The 23,109-nt window shown below is 28.4% G+C and overlaps 2 protein-coding genes across 2 annotated transcripts; both read left to right on the top strand.

Moving 5' to 3' along the window:
- Nucleotides 1-2,246: 2,246 nt before the first annotated feature.
- Nucleotides 2,247-3,219, top strand: LOC112737395 (21 kDa protein). The gene has a single exon (XM_025787287.3). It carries the CDS (start codon nucleotides 2,341-2,343, stop codon nucleotides 2,959-2,961), a length of 621 nt encoding a protein of 206 aa, XP_025643072.1. The 5' UTR covers nucleotides 2,247-2,340; the 3' UTR covers nucleotides 2,962-3,219.
- Nucleotides 3,220-16,023: 12,804 nt separating this feature from the next.
- LOC112735772 (21 kDa protein-like) lies at nucleotides 16,024-16,921 on the top strand. The gene has a single exon (XM_025785277.3). It carries the CDS (start codon nucleotides 16,110-16,112, stop codon nucleotides 16,764-16,766), a length of 657 nt encoding a protein of 218 aa, XP_025641062.1. The 5' UTR covers nucleotides 16,024-16,109; the 3' UTR covers nucleotides 16,767-16,921.
- Nucleotides 16,922-23,109: the final 6,188 nt, after the last annotated feature.

The following is a 23,109-nucleotide window of genomic DNA, read 5'->3' on the forward strand; positions in this document are numbered from 1 at the left end:
ATTGAGAACGATGATAGTACCTCTCTGCAACTTGCCAGAATGGATCAAATCGTTCTTTTGCATAGCGAGCATGCTTTGCTGGTAATGGGAGCCATCAGAGAGAATCAAACGGAATCTCTCGGTATTGTTCTATTGCGACTACACAAGTTTGAAGTCCATTACTTGCAAAATCGGCTTCAGATCCTCAGTCGAACTGGAATTCTCGCACATCTTCGTAATTGCCGATTTGGTGAGTTTCACCTCCATTTTTGGGAACCCTAGCAAGAAATTGAAACCGCGTTTAGTGATGTAAAACGAAACGCCGAAGTTTGGTTAGAGTGCGTTGAAGCATTTTGGAGGGAGAGAGAGAGAGAGAGAGAGAGAGAGAGAGAGAGAGAGAGAGAGAGAGAGAGAGAGAGAGAGAGAGAGAGAGAGAGAGAGAGAGAGAGAGAGAGAGAGAGAGAGAGAGTTTGGGGAAGAAGATAGAAGGGGTAATTTGGAAATTTTATTAAAAAGTTAACGAAAAAATACTGTTTGAGTACTATTGTCATACGGAACTCATCTTTTATGGGTACAACATTAGTTTTCTTGTTTGATGGGTACTTTTGTCAATATTCACAAAATTCATGGGTACAAATGGTAGTTTTTCCAATTAATATAAAGTATTACTCTAATCTAACATTTTGAAGGAAACGTATAGGGAGGGAAAAAAAAAAGGAAAATGATACATACATCCAAAATACAAGATCAAGTGGACGATTTGAAACAACTTTGTTATTTGGATAATCATCATCAAAAGGTTGTTCTACATTTTGTTTCTTTCGTAAAATTATGCTGTGAAGTCTACTTATTAATATATTCCACCACAATTTTATTCTTCTTCCTATTATTGAAAACATTACAATTTTTTCATAAGCTACCAATGCAATAACATTTGACTATCAACTTGCACAAATAAATAATTATCTACATACTGTCTAATATACATAACCAAAATGATTATACAAATATCATTTTTCGTATTTGGATTTGAAACGTGTAAGTTTATACATGATCGTTTGGCGCTCCGAAGCAGGAAGTGCGTCCAATTGTATTCAACTTGACGGATAATATTAAAAATAATACTCGAGTCTAATATGAAATATCAGAGCAATATTAATGCAGTAAAAATCTTATATTTGATAAATTGACTTTTGACACCAAACAAGATTTTGAATATCAACTTTTGTTTTAGTTTTCGATATTTTAGAAAATTCGATCTATAACTTTTAGCAAGGAAAATAGTGAAATAAAGAAAATAAATGATAAATTTGGATGCTCTAATATGGTGTCCAATAGAATACAATAAACTTTTCTCAAAATAAAATATTCAGTAGAATTTAATTTTGATACGTTGTCAATGTAAAGCAGTTTTACATGTGTATTCAATTACGTAACGCTATATTAGTAAAAAATAACTACTTTTTTTATTAATCGTATAAATGGTCATTCAAAAAAACAGATGTAATTGCACGACAATATAAAACGCTTTATACTGTCAGTGAATCAAAATTAAACTCTATCTATAAAAAAGTATTAAAAAAAAAAAAGAAAATCAATATTGGGGGGCAATGTGATATGTTACATTCAATTGGGCCTAGGAAGAGGCCCTACCCACATGCAGCATGGAGGTCAGTGTTTTAGCCTTTAATTGAGGGGAGCCAAGAACCCCACCATTGGCCCCAATTATTGAAACCGCACTATGTTCTTCATTCATAAAAAAAAAAAAAAAAAAAAAATCAGAGTATCAATCAGTACCGTACCCCTCTTAATTGAATGCCTTAGCTTCACCTCAAAAAAAAAAAAAAAAAAAAAAAAAACCACACACACACAAATAATTAAAATTATGAAACCTAACACAAGTGATAGTTATCAGAAAACGTTATGCTTTGTATTGGATCCTTTAATTTTGGGATCATGTATGTAACAATTTTTTGAGTTTCTTATTCTCTGAAAGTGAACTTCTGTAAATATATTAATAAATATTCGGTAATTTAGTACAAATAAAATTGAAGACTGAGTTGATTGATACAAGTAGCACGATATGGGCCACAAATTGAATAGAATTCTTTAAACAGTGGCTCTAAAATATCTCCCTAATGGTTTAATTAATGTTGTAATATATAGTTAACTAACAAGTAACACGTACAATGAAATCCTAACAACCCAAGATATTTCATTTTCGTATACTTGAGTGCTATGCCTATATATATAGGTTCATTCCTTCCCAAATTTTTCCATCAAACAATTAACTACATACATTCTCATTGTGTGTGAGTGAGAGAGAGAGAGAGAGAGAAGAGAGATACATAAATAATTAAGATGGATTATGCAATGATTCGTTCTTCTAACTCCAAGTGTGTTGTGACAATCCTTCTGGTAATTGTTTTAACCGTCACAAATTTTGGTGAAGCAAAAGGGAGAGAATTCCGACAATCAAACACAGTATTCATTAGAAGCTCATGTAGCTCCACAACATACCCAAAACTATGCTACACTTCGCTGGTGAAGCATGCGGCATTCATTCAAACAAACCCCGTTCTTCTAACGGGGACAGCCCTCAATGTCACTCTTTCCTCGGCCAAATCGACCTCGGCCGCCATGTCCACGATGGCGAGGAGCGGCAGCCTGAGGGGGAGAGACGCGGCGGCTATGCAGGACTGCATGGAGGTTTTGGCTGATTCCGTGGAGGAGCTCACAAAATCGATTGGAGAAATGAGTCATTTGAGGACAAGTAATTTTGAAGGAACCATGAGTGATGTTCAAACTTGGGTCAGCGCTGCTTTGACCGATGATACCACCTGCACTGATGGCTTCCAACAGACCCCTAGTTCTGTCGCCGGAGATGTTAAGACCGCCGTCCGTGGCCGCATCATCGAGGTGGCGCAACTCACTAGTAATGCCTTGGCTTTGATTAATCAGCTCGCTAATGGCCATCCTTAAGTATACATAGTTTGTGGAAATTAATTATTAAAAGGTGACTATTCACATGGTTAAGATATTGTCACGTATTATGTTAAAAAGTTTAGTTAAATCTCAAACTACCTAATGTTTCTTGTATCTTCGTGTAAGTATTAAAATGATGAAGTGAGATGCTGATCTTCAAGGTTAGCATCATCATGTTGGTTTTGCAGTGTAAGTGTGTGAACTATTAATTAATATAATTTATTGTATATATATATATATATAGTGTTCATGCAATCATGCTTAATTATAAGTTAAGGCTTGAGCAAACGAGTGAATTATATAATGTTATACCTTGTATGTATTGTATAATGCATGTGGTCATCATGTGGAATGAAGTTTATTTGATTTCCTTATTTGAGATAAGTATGCATAATTTAAGTGAAGGTGCTCATCAAGAGCTAGATAAAAATAAAAAATAAAAAATAATATTTAAGCTTGATGTCTTGTCTTAATAACAGAGAGGGGGAAAAAGTACAGGAAAGTGATATTTGATATGGAATCTTATTGATTCACCAACGTAAGGTGTATATATACAGTGACATGGTGTGATGTTTTCTTACCTTATGATTGTGCTCTCTTCCATAGCATTTTATTTTAATATTTGATAATTAATAAAAAAGAGAACTAATTCTATATGCAACCAATTTATTAATATAGCAGCACTTTTTAAAAAAAATTATTTTATAATTTTAAAAAGTCAAAGTTTAGGAGGTCAATATTTTTATTAAAATTTGGTTTAAAAAAATGAGTAATTTTACACTATTAGATATAATTTACACCATTAAAAATACTAATAATAACAAATTAATTACTATAAATCACAAAATTTGTTGACCCTAAAACTATTCTTTTTCCTTCTTCTTCTTTTTCTTTTTAGGTTTTTTATGATTCTTTTTAATAATTTTAAATATTTTTTTCTAGATTTAGATGTGTCTTTTTTATAGGTTTTAGATGTTTTTTGTTTTATATATATATTTTAGATATTTTTTTAGGGTTTGAATAATATTTTTTAATTTTAAATATTTCTTCCGATGTTTCTTTTTTTTTTATATTTTGAATGTTTTTTTTCTAGTAATTTTTTATGTCTCAATTTATTAGATTTTGAATTTTTTAAAATGATTTTAAATATATCTTTTTTATTAGATTTCAAATGTTTCTTTTGTTAAATTTCGAACCTTCTTTAATTTTTTTAATAATTTTGAATTTTTTATTTTGTTTGGATTTAGATTCATTTAATATTTTAAATATTTTTTTATTAAATTTTAGATTTTTTTATTTCAGATGTTCTTTTTTTAATAATTTTAAATATTTTTTTGTGATTTTTTAGACATTTCTTTTAAACAGCAATGTAAAAAGAGGGGTGAGAGAGGATGACAATAGATGGCAAGATACCTGCAAACGCGATGACGACGACGATAGATACATTCTTAACAAAAATATCTGAAATTTCTAAAATTTAAATAGAGGAATGCTCGGAAGTCAGTAATTTTTTTGATTTGTAGCCATCAAGTAGCCATCAATGATATTTTTAATGGTGTGAGATTTCATCTAATGGTATAGGATTACTCACTTTTTTTTTACTAGTTATATGCTGGCCAGAATTTAATAAAGTTGTTGGCTCCCTAGACTTTTCCATTTAAATATCCGAAATCTCTAAAATTTAAATATTTGAAATGTAGATATAAAAAACTTCTAAAAGTTAAATATACCTTCGTTTTTAATTATTTACTTTTATTTATTTTTAATTGTATATTCTCAAAAAATTATTCAATACTTTTAAAATTTTAACATCCGAGATTCGAGTATAAGAAACATCGCATATTATGTTTTCTTTTTTTAATAGTTTATTTATTTATTTATTTTTTATTATACATTTAAACGTACAAAACAACTAAACTTTAAAATCTAAAATTCAAGTATAAGAAACATTCTAAATTAAAAAGAGTATTTATTGTGTTTAAATTTTGAATTTTTTTAATTAGATTTTGGATAATTTTTTATAATAATTTTAGTTGTTTTTTTTTTTTTGGTTAGGTTTTGAATTTTCTTTGTTAAAGGTTAAATATTTTTTATAATAATTTAAAATGTTTATTTTTATTTGATTTTAGATATTATTTTTTTAGATTTTAATTTTTTTTTTAATTTTAAATATTTTATTGATTTGTTTGTTAGTTAATCAATAATAAATTATTGTTGACGGGTATTCTAATTGATTACTTAGCATGATTGTAATAAAAAATATCAAACAAATGTTTAGTTCAATCATATCATGAACAATGTTCATGAGATATTTTTGGCGAAACCAAGCGCGTGGGACATTACAAACACTGATTACTACTAGAGTTCATGGAGCTAGAATTACTATTTTTTATTGTGAATTTTATGTCTAATTTCACACATGAAATACACCTCATTTATGCAAACTTTCAGTTCTTCTGACGTCATGATGAACCCACTTATAAGAAGAAAAAAAAATGCTAATACATATAAAATTCAAGCACACCTTTTTTCTTTATGAATGAACTTGGCTAACACATCAATCTTTTCTACTGGTGAACGCTATGGTGTCTAAAAGTTAGTACTTATTTATTAAAAAAAATTAAAAAATAATATTTAATTTAAAAGATATAACAATAAATAATTTTTAAAAAATCAAAATCTACTATAAAAAGTAAGTTAGGCAAAATTTAGACACTAACTCATAGGTACCATAGAATTAGGGGCAAAAAACCATTATAAGTCAATGCCATTTAGAATTTCGTATATAAGCCAAACCGGAAATGGTTTCAGTAATGCGCCAGAACGTATATTAATATAATTCGAATCAAAATGATTCGAACTGCATTTGTTAGTAATTCGAACCAGTGCAGTTCGAATTACAAGTTGACTTTTGTTAATAAATCGAACCAAGTTGGTTCGAACTTCTAGTGCACATAATTCGAACCAGGGTGATTCGAATTATAGAGAGAGAACGCTGACAAAGTAATTCGAACCAGGCTGGTTCGAATTAAACCAATCATAATTCGAACCGGATTGACTACTCCTTGTGGACTCAGCATCGTGATGATGAGCGGAGATTCGGTCACATGACAACTAATATCTCCGAGTGTGTTAACTCAATACTCAAGGGTGTCAGAAATCTCCCTGTATCCTCCCTGGTGAAGGCAACATATGGTAGGCTTGCGGAACTCTTTGTTCGTAAGGGGAGAGAGGCTGAGGCTCAGATGGGAACCGGACAACAATTCAGTCAGTACTTGGTGAAGTCTATTGAGGCCAACTTGAAGACGGCCAGGTGCTTCACGGTGACTTTGTATGACCGTGATAACTCCGAGTTCACCGTAGCCTCTCTGACCACCTGCATCATACACATGTCTTACCGCTACTTAAATGTGTGCTTAGGGTATCCAATACATTATAAATGAACACGTAGTTATGTATAGTAAATTGAAAAAGACAAGGCTTAGTACAGTACCTCGAGGCCAATAGCCAGCTGAACGTCTCAAACCCTGCAGGCCTAAACCGAGGAAATCGCCAGAAAATCCATGACTGAAGTAGCTGAAGTGGGCCCGCTAGCTTGATAACATTTCTGTTCGCCACTCGGCACATGCACCGGTACAACCATGCCAGTGCTGCAGAACCCCAGCTGTAGGTCCCCATATCCTCCAACCTAGCTACAAACGGAAGCCATCTGATGTGAATGCGGTTGCCGGACTTGTCCGCAAACAGCTGCGTGCCCAACAACATCATGGTGTACGCACGGGCATATCAACGCATAGTCTCCTCATCAGCTCCCTCCGGGCACTCACCAAAAGTCTCCTGAAACCAGCTGCAGTTGACCGCGTACTTCTGAACCTGGCTAGGAGGAGGTACCACTCCAAGCAACTCCTCGAACCACACCCAGGCTGGACGGCCACCCTGGATGTATATCTGGAACTCTGATAGGCAGCCGCTGACGTAACGCCCGTCCACTGGCAAACCCAGCTGGTATGCCACGTCCTGGAGTGTGATCGTGCACTCTCCGAACGGCATATGAAACGTGTGCGTTTCCGGACGCCATCGCTCGACGAACGCACTGACAAGGGCCTCGTCCAACCGGAACCATCTATCGTTCAGACTTGCAAGATGGTATAGACCGACCATCTGCAGGTACAGAACGTATCTGTCATTGAGGAGCATGCCCTGCTGCCGCCGCATGCTCCTGATGCATCGCTGAGGCTGCGGAAGAAATGAACCGCATTATTATAACCAACTTAATTACCAGTGACAAACATACTCAACACGATAATTCATAAACCAAAAAATCGTACTAAATATGACCGCTTAAAAATCCAAGAACGAGAACCACTTGCATAAACAACTAACATAAGAAACCGGCATAAACCACTGACATGGAAGATCTAACATAAAACAACCACAACTAAACCGCTAACATAAACCACTAACATAAACCACTAACGTCAACCTCTAAGATAAACCACTAACATAAACCGTTATCGTAAACCACTTACATAAACCACTGAGATAAACTACCAACATAAACCACTAAGATAAACCACCAACATAAATCACTAACATAAACCACTAACGTAAACCACTAACATAAACCACTAACATAAATCACTAACATAAACCGTTAACGTAAACCACTTACGTAAACCACTAACATAAACCACTAACATAAACCATTACCCTAAACCACTAACATAAACCACTAACATAAACCACCAACTAAACCACCATCTAACCCGCATGCAAAACCACTAAGTCACATGTACCGGTAGAACAAAGTTATTTCCGTACTAACCTCCTCGTTGATGACCCCAGCTATATGGGCGACTCCGTCCAAGCGATATAACCGTGCCGGATCGTCCCCCATCAGCAGAGTATTCCGTTCAGGTCTTCGTCGGAGAGAATCTGAGTCGTTTTCTCTGAGATTTGGTGGGGTAGGGGAAGGTGAGAATGGTTCGAATGAGGCTGATTCGAACTCCTTATATAGCCGAATCACTAGTAATTCGAACCAGAGTAGTTCGAATTATTAAGAACCCAGCATAAGTGTAATTCGAACCAGGATGGTTCGAATTACTTGAAGACTTTACTTACCTATAATTCGAACTAAGCTACTTCGGTTTACGTGGAGAAGGAGTTCGAACCTTGCTGGTTCGAATTACAACCAACTTTTCATCAACCTAATTCGAACTTGGCTGGTTCGATTTACTAAGGAATCCAATTCAAACCGAGCTGGTTCGAATTACATATATATAGCTCCTAGCTCATTACTGAAACGAATTTCAATTTGGCTTATTTACGTAGTTCTCAACTTGTCTTGGCTTATTCTAATTTTTTGCCCTAGAATTAGCCTTTTCTATTATATAATGATGGCGAACTAACGGGTAACCAACTAGATAACCTCCTGCAAGATAAAATTGTTTGTCACGCGCCATTCGTAATTATATTCTTTTTCAGACAACTACTTCTTTATTTTTTGGAATTAATTAATTAGAGGTAATTATCTTATCTTTCTTATATATTAACGTGTCATAAATTTAATTGTGCACATATTTAACATATGAAACAAATTTTCTTATATATTTCGGTTACTTTCCCCCACCATAGAGTTATTTGCATAGTGAGAAGATGGATCCCGAATGGTAAGCGGAATTCTTTTGTGAGTGAGAAGTTGCCATTTGCCAACAGTATTATAGATATGACCATTTAAGTATTTCCTAAACTAAGATTCGATTTGGGTTATTATGTGATCCCTCCTAGTTCTTGGGCTAGGTCGGGTACGTGTAGCTTTGGGTTCTGATCCCCTCATGAAATTTGTGAGGTAACGAATAAGTGGACTTTGTAGGGGAAGGGGGGTTGAGCCATTAGTTTCTGGACCTGGTCGCCACAAGTATTGTAGTTGAATTGAATTCTAGATCATTAACTTATTGCATCGTTTTTTTTTTCAATAGGATTATATTTATAATAAAACTTGAGAAATACTTATGTACGTAATTCTAAAGTATATTTAATGTGTGTTTTAAAAATTTATTTTATTCAAACTTTAACTATGTATTAGATTGACTTAATATATAATTATTTTAAGTGTAAAAAATGTGTGCAAAATAAACTTATATAAAATAATTAAAATATTATTTATATACAAAAATCAATTACTAAAAATAGCTACTATATATTTATATATAAATACATATATTATTTAATTTATTTTTAATATATATTTTATATTTTATATTAATAATTAATTTTAGTATAAACTTAATATGATTATAATTAAAATAATACATAATAGAAGATAATTTCCTCTAATTTCAGAAAGACACGGAGACAATTAACTTTTTTATAAGATTTTATATTTGCAGTGAAATTTATTATTTTTCTTTGATCTTAACTGAAAATTTCATAATTTGAGAAATAACAGTGAATTACGAATGCGTTGTCCTTCCATTCGAAATGGCGTTCATATTGATGATAATAATAAGAGATTGAAGTTGCTTTTAATATAGGTTTATCAGCTAGGCATATACGCAGTCACGATCCAAACAATTTTGATAGTGATGGTGAAATATATATAATATGATAATAATTTTTATAATAAAAATATTGTGTTTACATAAAAAATTAATTATTAAATTATCTACTATAAATTTATATATAAATATATATATTATTTAATTTATTTTTAATTTATATTTTAAGATTTATTTTGTACAAATAATTATTGTATGTATACGTAGTATAATTATTGTTATAATTAAATTTTTTTATTGTAAAATATAATTAGCTTTCAAAATATCTAATTATAAATTAAAATACTAAAATATTAATTTAAATAATAACATATAATTTAAAATTTAATTTTTTATATTTCATATTTTAAAACTTTGGCAATATAATCAAAATGTCTCTTTTTTTTGTATATGTCATTAAACAATCATTTAAAACTCAACTTTCATACGATTAGCTTTCGATGATATTCATAGTTAAAAAATTTCATTCAATTAGGGTAGTTATTATGAAAAAAACTAAAACTAATTTTAAAGGAAGAAACACAAATGGATAGATAATATTTTTTCGAGTCGATTTTTAAGAAAGAACATCAATCTTATTTAAATTTAAAAATTGATCATTATCACATCTAATATGAAGTTCTCAAATTAACTATTAAGTATTAAAAATTGAATAAAAAATTATTATAAAATTTAATTTAATAATTTAGTAGAAACAAATAAATATTATTATTATATACTATTTAATAAAATTTTAAATTATAGTGAAAACATTTATCCTGCATCCAAATGAATAGATCCGTCCCTGCATATACGTATAATAAGGGTGGTGAAAAGCATGCAATTATATTTTGTGTCGAAGGTAGTATTATATATACGTCATGGCAAATTATGTGTGGATCGTATCGCAATCATGAGATTAGTTATATTACTATAAGTGTAAATGATCATCAGCAAAATCACTTTTATTTAAAAACCTAAATTTATTGAAGGTTGGTGTTCAGTGTGAGAGTGATAAACATGCATCAAAATCAATCATCATTGTCCTTGTCTTTAATTTGGGATTTGAAAGCCTTATTAGTGAATTAATACCTGCCACCATATGAAGCCACACGATGTGTCGGTCATCTGATGACGTGGAAGACAGCAGGGTAAAGATGTATCTACATCTTTGCATTCTCCTCCAATTGACTACTTACCTGTTTTCCACGTGTGTATATATATTTTAATAATTAAAAACGTTAACATTAGAAATTAAACATCCAGAGTATTGAAAAAGAGGGACGAAATTGAACCCAATTTATTTAAATGAAAAAAAAATATTGGAAAAAAGCAGTTGGGTTGTTTGGCTTCGTTGACATGCTAGCTCAAGTTCTTATTTCTTTGATGTTGAAGGATATTAGCACTGGTGGAGTTTGAAATAAAATTTTAGGGCCAAAATTTTAACATAAAAAATTTAACGTTAAATTTATTTGATATAATTCTTTAAATTTTTGAAGATTGTATCTCATTTTTTTCGTGATTCATTAAAGTAGAACAACTATTTACAGGTGTTGATATTATAGAAGTTATATATTCTCCTTTTTGAATATTAGTTTTCTTCTTAAAAAATGCATCAATTCTTTGATTTTTCATCATTATTTTGTATAAAAATTTGAATATATATCCTGTAAAATATGTAAAAAAATAAAAAGATAAATATTAAAATTTATAATATTTATTAATTTTTTTATCAATTTATACAAATACAATAATATTAATACTTATTGAATATTCTAATATTTTTTATTATATAAAAAATTAAATTAAATAAACAGTAATATATAAAATAATATTAAATTAAATAAATAAAAATACCTAATTTTATAATGAAAAACAAGACAGCAAACGCAAGGAAACTTTTTATTCTTATATCTTTTTGTTAGATAACTTTTTTTTGTTAAATGTGTTGTGAAGCCAACAAAGGCCTACTATAAAAATTATTATGCAATAAAGACATGAGATGGAAATTAAATCTAAATATTCTAAATTCTAAATTATAATAAAGCATTAAACCAATAAAATTAATTTTTATTTTTTAAAGAATTACTACTAATTTTTTTATAAAAAATTTGAGGGGACTATGGCCCATTGCCCTAGTTAAGCTCCCTACTGGATATGAGGATTGAGGGGGAATGCTATTACCCTCACTTTAGTTTTTAGTTTTTTTTTTGGGCTTAGACCCAATTGGTATACCAAAAATAATTATTTCAAATAATTTATATATTTATCCAAATTAAAAAAGTATTTTTATCAGACCAAAAAAAATTAATTTATATTTGTAGTCACTAATTTTTTTCTGAAAAAAGTAATTATTATGAAACAATAATAAAAAGGATAGCTTAGCTTAACGAGTCATTATTACTTATTTGTAATGGATTAGAGATGTTAATCAAAAATAGAACTTAATTTCTTGCATTGTTTCAATTAGTATTTCATTAATAATTAGTAGTTAAATAGTGATTTTATTGAAAGCGAGAGCTTAATTTCATGTTTCAAGTAGGCATACATTAGTAATTAAAAAAACATAGAGAGGACCAATTTTTAGTTAACTATATTAGATAAAGTTTTTTAAAATTAATAATTCTCAATTTTTAGAAAATTTATAATTTAAAGTTTAAAATTTAAAATAAATAAAATATTTAAAAAAATTAGTTCTTATTCTTTAAAAAAATTAGTTTTCTATCATTACTCTTAATAATAATTAGAAGTTGATTAGTGATTTTATTGAAAGTGAGAGCTTATTTTAATTTAAATAGGGACGGCAAAACTCTCTTAAGCGTGGGGATTTTTGCAAGAATTATCTTAAAAAGGGATTCGAAGACAGAAAATTTGTTTCGCAGGAAGTGGGAATGGAGCCAAAATTCCTTTGAAGTAGACATGAGAACTCGAGTGGGGATCCCCGCCCTATCCCCACTAATCCCCGAATTATTAAATATACTTAAATATATTTAATAATTATTTTTAATATAAATTTTTTAGTAGTCATTTCACATACCATGTGTGTTGAAAAACCTAAACCTATTTTTAAAAGTATTTTTCCTTTTCTCCAGAACATTAATACTGTGTCGTCCCACTCTCCAATCACCCCAAAAGGCTAGAATTCGCAAATTTCAATCTCCCATAGTGTTACAATCATACCCCTCATCACTCCTACTCAGTACTCATCGTGTCATCACCTCCTCATCGTCTCATTGCCTCCGCTCGTGACGTCCTTTTCCTTTTTCATCTAGGAATGGTAATACCACCCGAACCCGCGGGTACCCATCCCGTTCCTACTTGCTCGGAGCGAGTAATTACCCATGAAGCGGATTTTTACTGAGACGGGTTTTTGGGCGGAGCGGGATGGGATCGAGTTTAAGTAATACTCGCCCCGGTTTATATAATATATATAATTTTAATATATAATATATGTAATATATGTAAAATAATTAGTAAAATGATTAATAATATTGTATTATATTTAAATTTTTGCTTTAATTTATATTATGTATGTGATGATGGTTATATAAATTTTGAAATTTAGTTTTATTTATTGAATTTTAATAATTATAGGGGCGGGGAGGGTACTCGTGAAAGCGAGTTAAGATTCAACTTTTTACTACCTGCGAGTAGGAGCAGGTCGAATTCTATGCGGGTTATTGTAGGGTGGGGCAGGATCGGATAGAGCAAAAATTCATCCCATTGCCACCCTTACTTTTATCGATGTGTGACTGTATTCTTATATGTTTAATAATTGTTTTTAATTTTTTAATTTTTTTTATCTTTTCATTAGAACTTTCATATAAACTATTAATATAGGTAGATGAAAAATACGGCCATGAAAAATGAAGATCCGTAAAAAATAGAAATAGGCCGGGGACAATATTTTTCAAATATGGGGATAAAAAGCAAATTTAGGAGAAAACACAAAATAGAAAAATGTTCCACTCCTATCCTATTCTTTGTCATCTCTACTTTTAAAAGTGATTAATAATATATTAGTGGTTTAAACAAAAGAGCCCTTAATTTTTATCTTTGAAGTATAGCTAATCTTTCATGTTTGATAAGGAATTAGCGGAATTAGAGGAATTAGGGTGTGATAATCATCAAAATAAAATTTGGAATTTTTTACTTAAATAAAATTTTTAAAAAATTATAATATTTATTATATATTATTAATTTTATAATAAAAATATTTCTCATGTTATTTTTTTTTATTGTAATTGAAATTTTTTTTTTAAATTAAAGAGCTTTTTTTTCTTTTCTTTGTCTCTCTCACTATTCTTTTATTCACTCTATTTCTCTTATATATTATTATCAATGATTAATTATAATTTAATAATCAAAATATGTGATATGTTATTTTGTCATTATAATTAAAAATAAATTAAAATTAAAATTAAAGTATAGTTATATTATATTACTAATTTAACAATCAAAATGTGTCACTTGACACTTTCTCATTAAAATTAAAATAAAATATATTTTTTTAAAATTAATAAATTTCTTTTGTCTATGCATCCTCTTATCTACCTCTCTCTCCTTTTTTATTTCACTTTACCCTTTCTACTTTATACATAATTTATAATTTATATGTTATATTTTATATTACTAATTTGACAAACCAAAATATATGTGACGAGATATTTTCGTTACAATTAAAATAAAATATTTTTCTCTAAAATTAACAAACTTTCTATCTCCTCCTCTTTTTTTTTGTTTATCTTTTCTCTCTCATTATTTATTTCTCTCTAAAAAAATTATAAAAAATACATTAATAAAATAATATAATTTAAAAATAAATTCATAAAATTATAAAAAATATATTAAATTTATAATTAAAAAATATCCTGTAATATTATTCACATAAACAAATATTATTATTATAACTACTATTATTATTATTATTATTATTATTATTATTACATGTATACTTTTTTAATTTTTTTATTTAATTTAAATTTTTTACCGCTTATCTTTTTAATTTATATTTTTATTTTTTTTTTCAAATATTTTGGAGAGAATATTAATATTGTGATTAATAATTAGAATCAAGGTTGAATTATTTTAAAAAAAAATTATGTTGAGTTAATTTTATAACTATTAATATAATTTTTTTATGCTAATATCTAATTATATATATATATATTAAAAATTATTATTTTTAAATAACAAACATGAAAATTAATTATTTTAATTTATGCAACAGACGTAACACGCACCTAATCAAATATAAAAGTATACACATCAATTAGTTCTATCAAATTTTAAATAATAAATGTTAAAATTAATCATTAGTAAAAAATTACACTATTTTACATAAAAATAATAACTAAAAATTTATTATTTAATTTTTTTTTATCTATGATCTTTTTAGTAAATGAAAATTTTTGTTTTTTATGACCATTATTTAAACGTAGTTTAACTCGATAAATTTTTTTCTGTTATAATTTATAATGTCAAAAATAAAATCGATGTAATTTTAAAAATTTATATTCTCATAATATTATCATGAACAAAAATATTATTATATTATCCGATGAATTGACCTAAAACCAAACTGGTTATATTCTAAATCATGTGTAATGAGTTCAATATTCTTAAACCAGAATGAAATGAGCGTCTGTACTAGAATAGCTCTTATCTTAAAAATCTGGAAACCAATTTAAGATAGAATCAAATAGAGCACTGTAGAGATTGCCGCAATGAGAGTGCTGATTTTAAATGAGTTGAATGAACAATGAAGAACTAATTAAAAGTCTTGTATGTAAATGTAAATGGGCGCACGTTGGTGCTACATTGCTTGCGTATTATATATTTATATTTGACTTCTAGGACTTTTGACACGTGGCATATCCGCATATGTGTCATATTCACATAGAGTGCCGACTCTTCTTTCTTCAACTCTCTTTTTTCCGATACCAATGTTCATTCAGCCCTAAACACCTCCTAACTCACAATGCCCGTTTTCTCTTCTCTTCTTCCCAAGAGCCATGTTCTTTCATGATAATAAATACTATTAGAAAAGTTAAACTACCAGCAATTTTAATTTATGTTGACTAAAACAATATAATAATATTATTGTTAAATTATTGGCCAAAACACAATAAATTATATTGGTGGAAACCCTATATTATACAATATATGAAAACAAAAAAACGGTTATATACGCTTTATTTCTATTCCCCTTAATCACAGGGCCGGGGCCTTTGTCTTTTTAAAACCTCATGTATGTGCCTACGAAATAAGGGTTGACCAACGAATATATATATATAAAATTGAATTAACATAGATGTAATACATAGGCATAAATTATGTTATAGCTTCTGACCAAATTTAAAAGAGAGAAATAATTATGTGCTATAATATGTATATATATAGTGAATTCCAGATCATTAGATACAAGCAATGATAATATTATTACTCTTTATTTTATCTATATATAGGGAAATGGGCTGGCTAATTATTTTATAAATAGAATTGAAACTGAAAGGCACTTGCCTATAAATGCGTCAAGTTTAAGACAGTTGAAAGAACATATTCACATGCAATTAGAGTCTGAGAGAGATAATCATCAATCAGAGAGCAATGGATGTGAATGTTGTTTTTCCACGCTCATCAGCTACCATGTATTACCCTGTCTTATTATTATTAGTTCTTCTCTCTATATCCAAATCTTCTTCTTCTGTTTCTTCTTCTTCTACCAATAATTACCAAAACACCCCTAATAATACACAAACGTATTACTACAAAAGCTACATAAAAAGCTCATGCAACACAACAACATACCCTTCAATTTGCTACAAGAATCTCAACCGTTATGCTTTGTCCATACAAGCAGATCCTTTTCTGCTCTGCAACACTTCACTCGGCCTCGCCTTTAAGGCGGCTCGCTCCGCCTCCACCACCGTCTCCAAGATCCTCAAGAACAATAGTAGCAGCCTCACGACGCCGGCCAAAGCCGTGGTTCGTGACTGCTACGGCAACCTCAAAGATTCGGTTGAGCAGATAAAAGATTCTATTTCTGAAATGGGGAACTTGTATGAGAGTAGCGACAAAGATTTCAAGATGAGTAACATAAAGACATGGGTGAGTGCTGCTATAACGAATTATAATACGTGTTCGGATGGATTTGAAGAACAGAGTGTGGATGGTGATGTTAGAAATAAGATCAATAAGCTTGTTTTGAATGCTGCGAGGATGACTAGTAATGCATTGTATTTCATCAACCACCTCGTATATTGATATTAATTAATTGGACATTAGCCAAGCTAATTTATATATATGGCTTGCTCTTTTATGAAATTCAACTTTTGAGAATTTTCTCAAGAGTTACGCTGTGTAAATCCGCATGCACCATGTTTGTTCACTTTCATTAATAAAACTATTCTTCATTTGCACTTGGTCATGTTATACCTGTTCTGAATAGAACCATGATGATAACTGAAAATGGCCAAACTTTGATTTCTTATTTAATTTAAAAATTTTATTTGTATATTAAAAATTAAATACCATGGATTTGTATAACTATATACATTAACAGTGTAAAATATTTTATACAATTATCTAATTATATTTATTTTTAAATCATTATTTATGTCATTAATGTAAAAAAATAATTTTTTAATTATATGATATTATATAATTAAATATACGTATAAAATTATTTTATATTATATTAAATTTATATATATAAAATTTAATTTATTTTTATTTATATTTTGTATTTTATGCAAATAATTTATTTTATTATAAATTTATTGTATACATATAATATAATTGATTTAGTTAAATTACTTAACATAATAATTTTAGTTATTAATTTTGCAAATAAATTTTTTATTTTTTATATTAATATGAATAATAATCACCATTAAATAATATTACATATACAATATATTGACAATTAATTTTACTTAAATTTTATATACTTTACAGTGTGAACGTCATGTATATTTGTTATACTCTAATTTTCTACTCTGGTCTTATATATCTTAATATATTTTATAAAGAGGCTCTTTAATCTTTTGTGAATTTTTTTATAGTTTTTTTTTTATCTCTTTTTATTAAATTTATGCTAATTTTGTTTTTAACAAGGATCGGTTGAAATTTAGATTTTTAGATTATACAAATTTTTATACTAATATTATTTTTTTTAAATATATACTCTAATAAGAGAAAATATATAAATAATTATATAGTAAAAAAAATTTAAACAATGCTCAAAATTTGTCAATTATCACAGGTATACATTTAAAGTATTTTTTTTAGAGTTATATATTTTCCTAAAAGCTAAATATATAGTAGTATAGAGTTATTTAAAAGAAACCGTCTTAACACCGCCGGCAATAACTCAGCCACAATTTTTTTTTTTTAAATAAAAGCTATTTAGAATATGTAAAAATCACATATCAATATACATAACTGAGTTTCACACCCGTTTATTAATATCATGTCCGTGTTAGAAATCATTTTTCCACTTATATGTATACTTATTTAATTTTATGCCTATATATATATATATCAATTAAAAATTTCGTTTTGCAATCGGCATTATTTTCTTCTATTCTAAAAAAAAAAAGAGGAAAAAAAAAAGAAGAAGAGGCTATTTTTAATATCAAATTTTCATTCTATTAATACTTCACTTCTCTACTAAGCATTAACTAAGATAATATTGTACTGTATGTGTATGCCAATTTTTTTCCAAACTCAACTTCCATTTTACTTCTTGCCACAAAACATTTTTATAAATACATTATAAAAATGTGAATTGACATGCACGAAATTTCCGGAAGATACTAGCTAGTATTTAATAATGTTGATAAGTAGTGATTTGATTTTTTTTTTTTCTTATTATTCAGTACTCTATGTAGGGATTGGTGATTATGTGTTAAGACAAATATCTATTTATCCTTGATATCTGTAGGACACTGTATGTGTCTCACTGACTACTCTATCTTTAATATATAATAATATAATGAAATGAAAATTAATTTAGTATATGTTAATTGCACACTACTGGATCCAATAACATATGATAATATATTAAATATGTTATAAATGTTAATGTTCAAAATACATTATCCAAATTAAATTTAGTAGGTCATTAAATTAACGGAAAAAAGAAGAAATATTTCTTAGGAGATGTGTTTTGATTTTGGAGAGGCTTGGACGTGACACATTGCTTAATATGTGATAGCATAGCAAATGAAATTACACGCATACAGTAATATATAGTTGAATTGAAGTTTCAATATATACTACGTTTTGAGTCTCAAATTAATATAATATATAATAAAGAGTATGGTTTAGGGTATATTGACTATATTCATTATGAATATACTTAACATTATCTCAATATTAAACAAAGAGTTTAATTTTTTTAAAATAATTTTGATGTAACTGAATATCTATGTAAAATACTCACAAGAAAAAAAGTTAGCCATCTAGAATTTCGTCTCTTTTTTAAAGAGAGTATTAGGAAGCCAACATTTTTAGTATAAACAAGAAGAGAAGTTGTCAGTGTTAGTTTAAATATAAAATAAAAAATAATAAAAAAGTTTTGACTACCTAATAAATTTCGTTTTTTTTACAAATAATAAAAAGTATATAATTAAATGAGTAAAATTATTAGATTAAAGTAGTAGTGATAGCATAATGAAGAATAAATTACTATTTGTATTTATACAAATTTTAAATGCTGACAAATGTACTAATGAAATAATAAAATTAAAGTTATACTCATAAAAGATTGACTCCTTATCACAAAACTATTTGAACTCTAAAAAACTACTCAAAAATTTAAAATTACCTTTCTCTCTACTTTTATGACAATAGTTTTCCCTTTTTTTTTCTCTCTGTATTTTTTCTATTTGCACTCTCTTTCTCTTTCTCTTTCTCTTTCTGTATTTTCTCTTTCCACCATCTCAACTTTCGTGGATAGGATTTTTGAGGATAGCTTTTCCTCCGACTACGACCTCAAATCCATCACAAGCAAGGCAATATATACTGCCGCCCCTGTCAGTGTTGATTCTCTATCTCCTTCCTCCAAGCACGTGAAACCCTTGCCTGCCGAATCGTCCTCCTCAACTCAGTCACTCGTCCTGGTTGACTCGCAGGAAAATGGGATCCGACTCGTCCACACACATGGCGTGCGCGGAGGCAGTTTATCAGAACAACTTATCTCTTGCGGAGGCGCTCTAAAGCAGATCGAGTTCTTAGAGCCATGCGTAAAGTAACCATATACTTCGCTGAAGCTCTCACTCTCTGGATCTACGGTGTAAACTCGAAGAATCCAATCCACTACTCGTAAAAAATTCATCACGAACAGCTTGGAGGATCTTGACATCTCGATGCTGGAGCTGAGGTGTACTAAGACCGAGATGATGGCGATTCTCCATCTCGAAAATGAAATTATTAGAGATGATTCGAGGAAGATGAGATAATATGATGATGGGGTTGTGCGATTGCAGTTAAAGACGAAGATGGAGAAGGTGAGGGATGGGCTACTGTGTGGTTGCGGTTGGGGAGGCGACAATACAAGTGGTTGAGATTGGCGACAATGATAAAGATGAGGGTGATGACTGGTGGTTGTTGGAAAGGGAATAAGATAGAGAATGATGGTAGTAATGGTGGAAGAAAGGTAACTTAGAATTTTGGATAACTTTTTAGAATTTGAATAATTTTATCGTATAAAACTTATTTTTTATGAATATAATTTTAATTTTATTATTTTGTGAGTATATTTATTAGCATTTAAATTTTTTTGTGAATATAAATAATAATTTATTCGCATATTGAAAGAAGAATTGTTTTTACTATCTTATTTTAATTTGAAGTGTGAAATCTCTTTCAAACAAAATAGCTGTTATAAAAGAGATCAACAATGCTAGGGAACTAAGAGGGTATTAGCCAAAAACTAGCCAAATATTTTTGAGTGAATCCAAAATCTCTACGAGTTAATATATATGCATGTTTCTTCTGCTAAGTATCAGAATGTTTCTTTTTCGAATTTTTTTGTATTACAAATGTGAATGTCCCTATTCTTTAAGAATTTCATATTTTTTTTAAAATTTTATAGATATTTAATTATTTTTGCAAAAATATAACTGGATATTTTTTTGTTAAGTATTAAGATATTTTTTTCATATTAAATGAATGTTTTTTTTTTATATTTCTTTCCAAGAAGATCAATTAACTTTCATTGTGCTCTAAGGTTAATTGAATTTTACAATCTGCACTCACTTGTTTGAATACCAGTTGCGCCTCAGTTACAAGACCGACATGATTACAAGCAGATAATACAACAAGTAAGGTAATTGCATCTGACTTCACTTCTCTCTCTCATGAAAAAGTTGCAATGCTTGTTGGTCACCACATCCATGAAGACCGCAGGCAATGATAAAAGTGCTCCATGAAACAGAGTCTCTATTTGGCATTTCTAAGAATATCTTAATTGAGCCATCCAGACAACCATATTTGGCATACATATTTATAAGTGTATTTTTTAATGAGATGTGTGAACTAAACCCAAATTTGAGGACATAGCCATGAAATGGACAACATGTTTTAGTGAAGATAAGTTTTGCGGCTCCGGTAACACATTTGGTTCACAAAAGGGAAGCGGTTCTTGTCGACGGTGGCGAATCCGACGAGCCAGATGTCCGTAATAGAAGAGGAGTGGGTCGCGACACTACAACAATATAGATTATTTTTTAGGGTTATAATGTGTAAAAGAAAATTAAAATTTGTCAAAAAAATAAATTTTGACACTATTTTAACTATGAAAATATGTTAATAAAAATTTTGTCAAAAATAGTATTTTTAACATATAAGTGATTGTGAAAAAAAATTTAAATCTTATTTTGATAAATATTGGCTGTCAAAAATAATTTGTTAGAAAATTTTGAAAACATATTTTCTGTGATACTTATTAATTGTCAAAAATACTATTTATTTTGACATTTATTGACTATAAAATATTTTCAACAAAAAATTTTAACAAAGAATGAAATGAGATCTTGAAACTAAAGAATAAATTGAGATTTTGAAGATAAAGAATGAGTAGTATAATCTTAAACTGAGAGTAGTGTGATGTCAAAATTAACAGAGCCCAAAGAAGAAAAAAAAAATAGTGGAGTAAATTGAAAACAAATGAGTTTCAAAATTGAGGAGTAATTTTCTACTGTCAAATTATTTATCAAGAAAACATAGAAAATTTGACATTTGTGATATTTGTCAAAAATATATATTAATTTTGACATTTAATTATGGTGTTAAAAAATAAAGTATTAAAATAACTCTATTTTTTTGTAGTGCGGTGGGGAGACGGAGAGAGTGTGACAGTGAGAGAGAGAGGTCTATGTGTGTGATTGTTAAAGGTGGGTAGGTTAATATAAGAGAGAAGATGAAGATTTTTATATGTTTTAATTAAATTTACTTAATTAATTTTAAATTTTTTAAATTTTAAATTTAAAAATTTAAAATTAATTATTAATATAAATTAATATGATTTTGTTTAGTTTTTCATTGATAACCTCTTAGTTTCGTATACTTTTCCAAAAGAGATAGATGTTACTTGTGCTAAACTTCTAAAGGCTGTGTCCAGGCATTTAAAAAAAATCTAGTACCTTTAGGATATTAATTCTATACAAAAATGTTAACTACTATTAAACGATGATTGATTTTATATTTTCCGTCATATATATAAAGTATATCTATATTTAAAATATTTTACTTAACATACATGCATTATATACTATATGAAATTTAATTTTAATATATTGATAATATAAAATATTTTAGATAATTATTAAATTTTATTTTTTTTGGATATCCGTTCAGGCCATCAATAAAAAAATTAATTATTTTTATTGATATAATATTATATAATTGAATATATATATAAAATTATTTTATATTAAAAATTATATAATAATATTATATAATTAATAAATATTATCATTTTAAACTAATATTTAATCAGTAATAATTTTTACTTATATTTATATAAAATTTGTACAAAAAAAATATATAATTTACCATATAATTTATATTTATTAAAATTTATACACATAAATTAATAAAATTTATTTATTAAAAATAGTTTGATATTCGTATTGGTTAAATATTGGTCAAAATTACTAAAAATTATTTGCTCCAAAAATATCTGTACATAGTAATTTTAATATTTAAATTTAATAAATTAATATATATAAAAAAAAAGTAAAAAACGGTCGGCCATAACTACTGAAACGCTAGTATTGATAAATATTAAAGTAATGATTTCTTTTTATGAATTAACTCTTTTTCATAGTTATAAAACAAAATAAAATAAAAAATTTAAGTGATTAACATTTTTTCTTATTTTTATGTTATATTTAAATTAATATTAACCAATTATTTCTTTCTACATTAAAAATGTTGACCTCTTCCTAGAATAAAACTAGCTAGTAGCAATAGTAAACTCTTATTTTCCCCTTCTCATCCCTTGATTCCAATTTCCTTGCTTATCTTTGATCCAGAGTTCAAACCATATCAGTTATATAACTTATTTGATTCAGTATATGTTGCCCTTCTACATTAATTT

This window comes from Arachis hypogaea, chromosome 13, assembly GCF_003086295.3.
Source record: "Arachis hypogaea cultivar Tifrunner chromosome 13, arahy.Tifrunner.gnm2.J5K5, whole genome shotgun sequence".
NCBI lineage: Eukaryota > Viridiplantae > Streptophyta > Magnoliopsida > Fabales > Fabaceae > Arachis > Arachis hypogaea.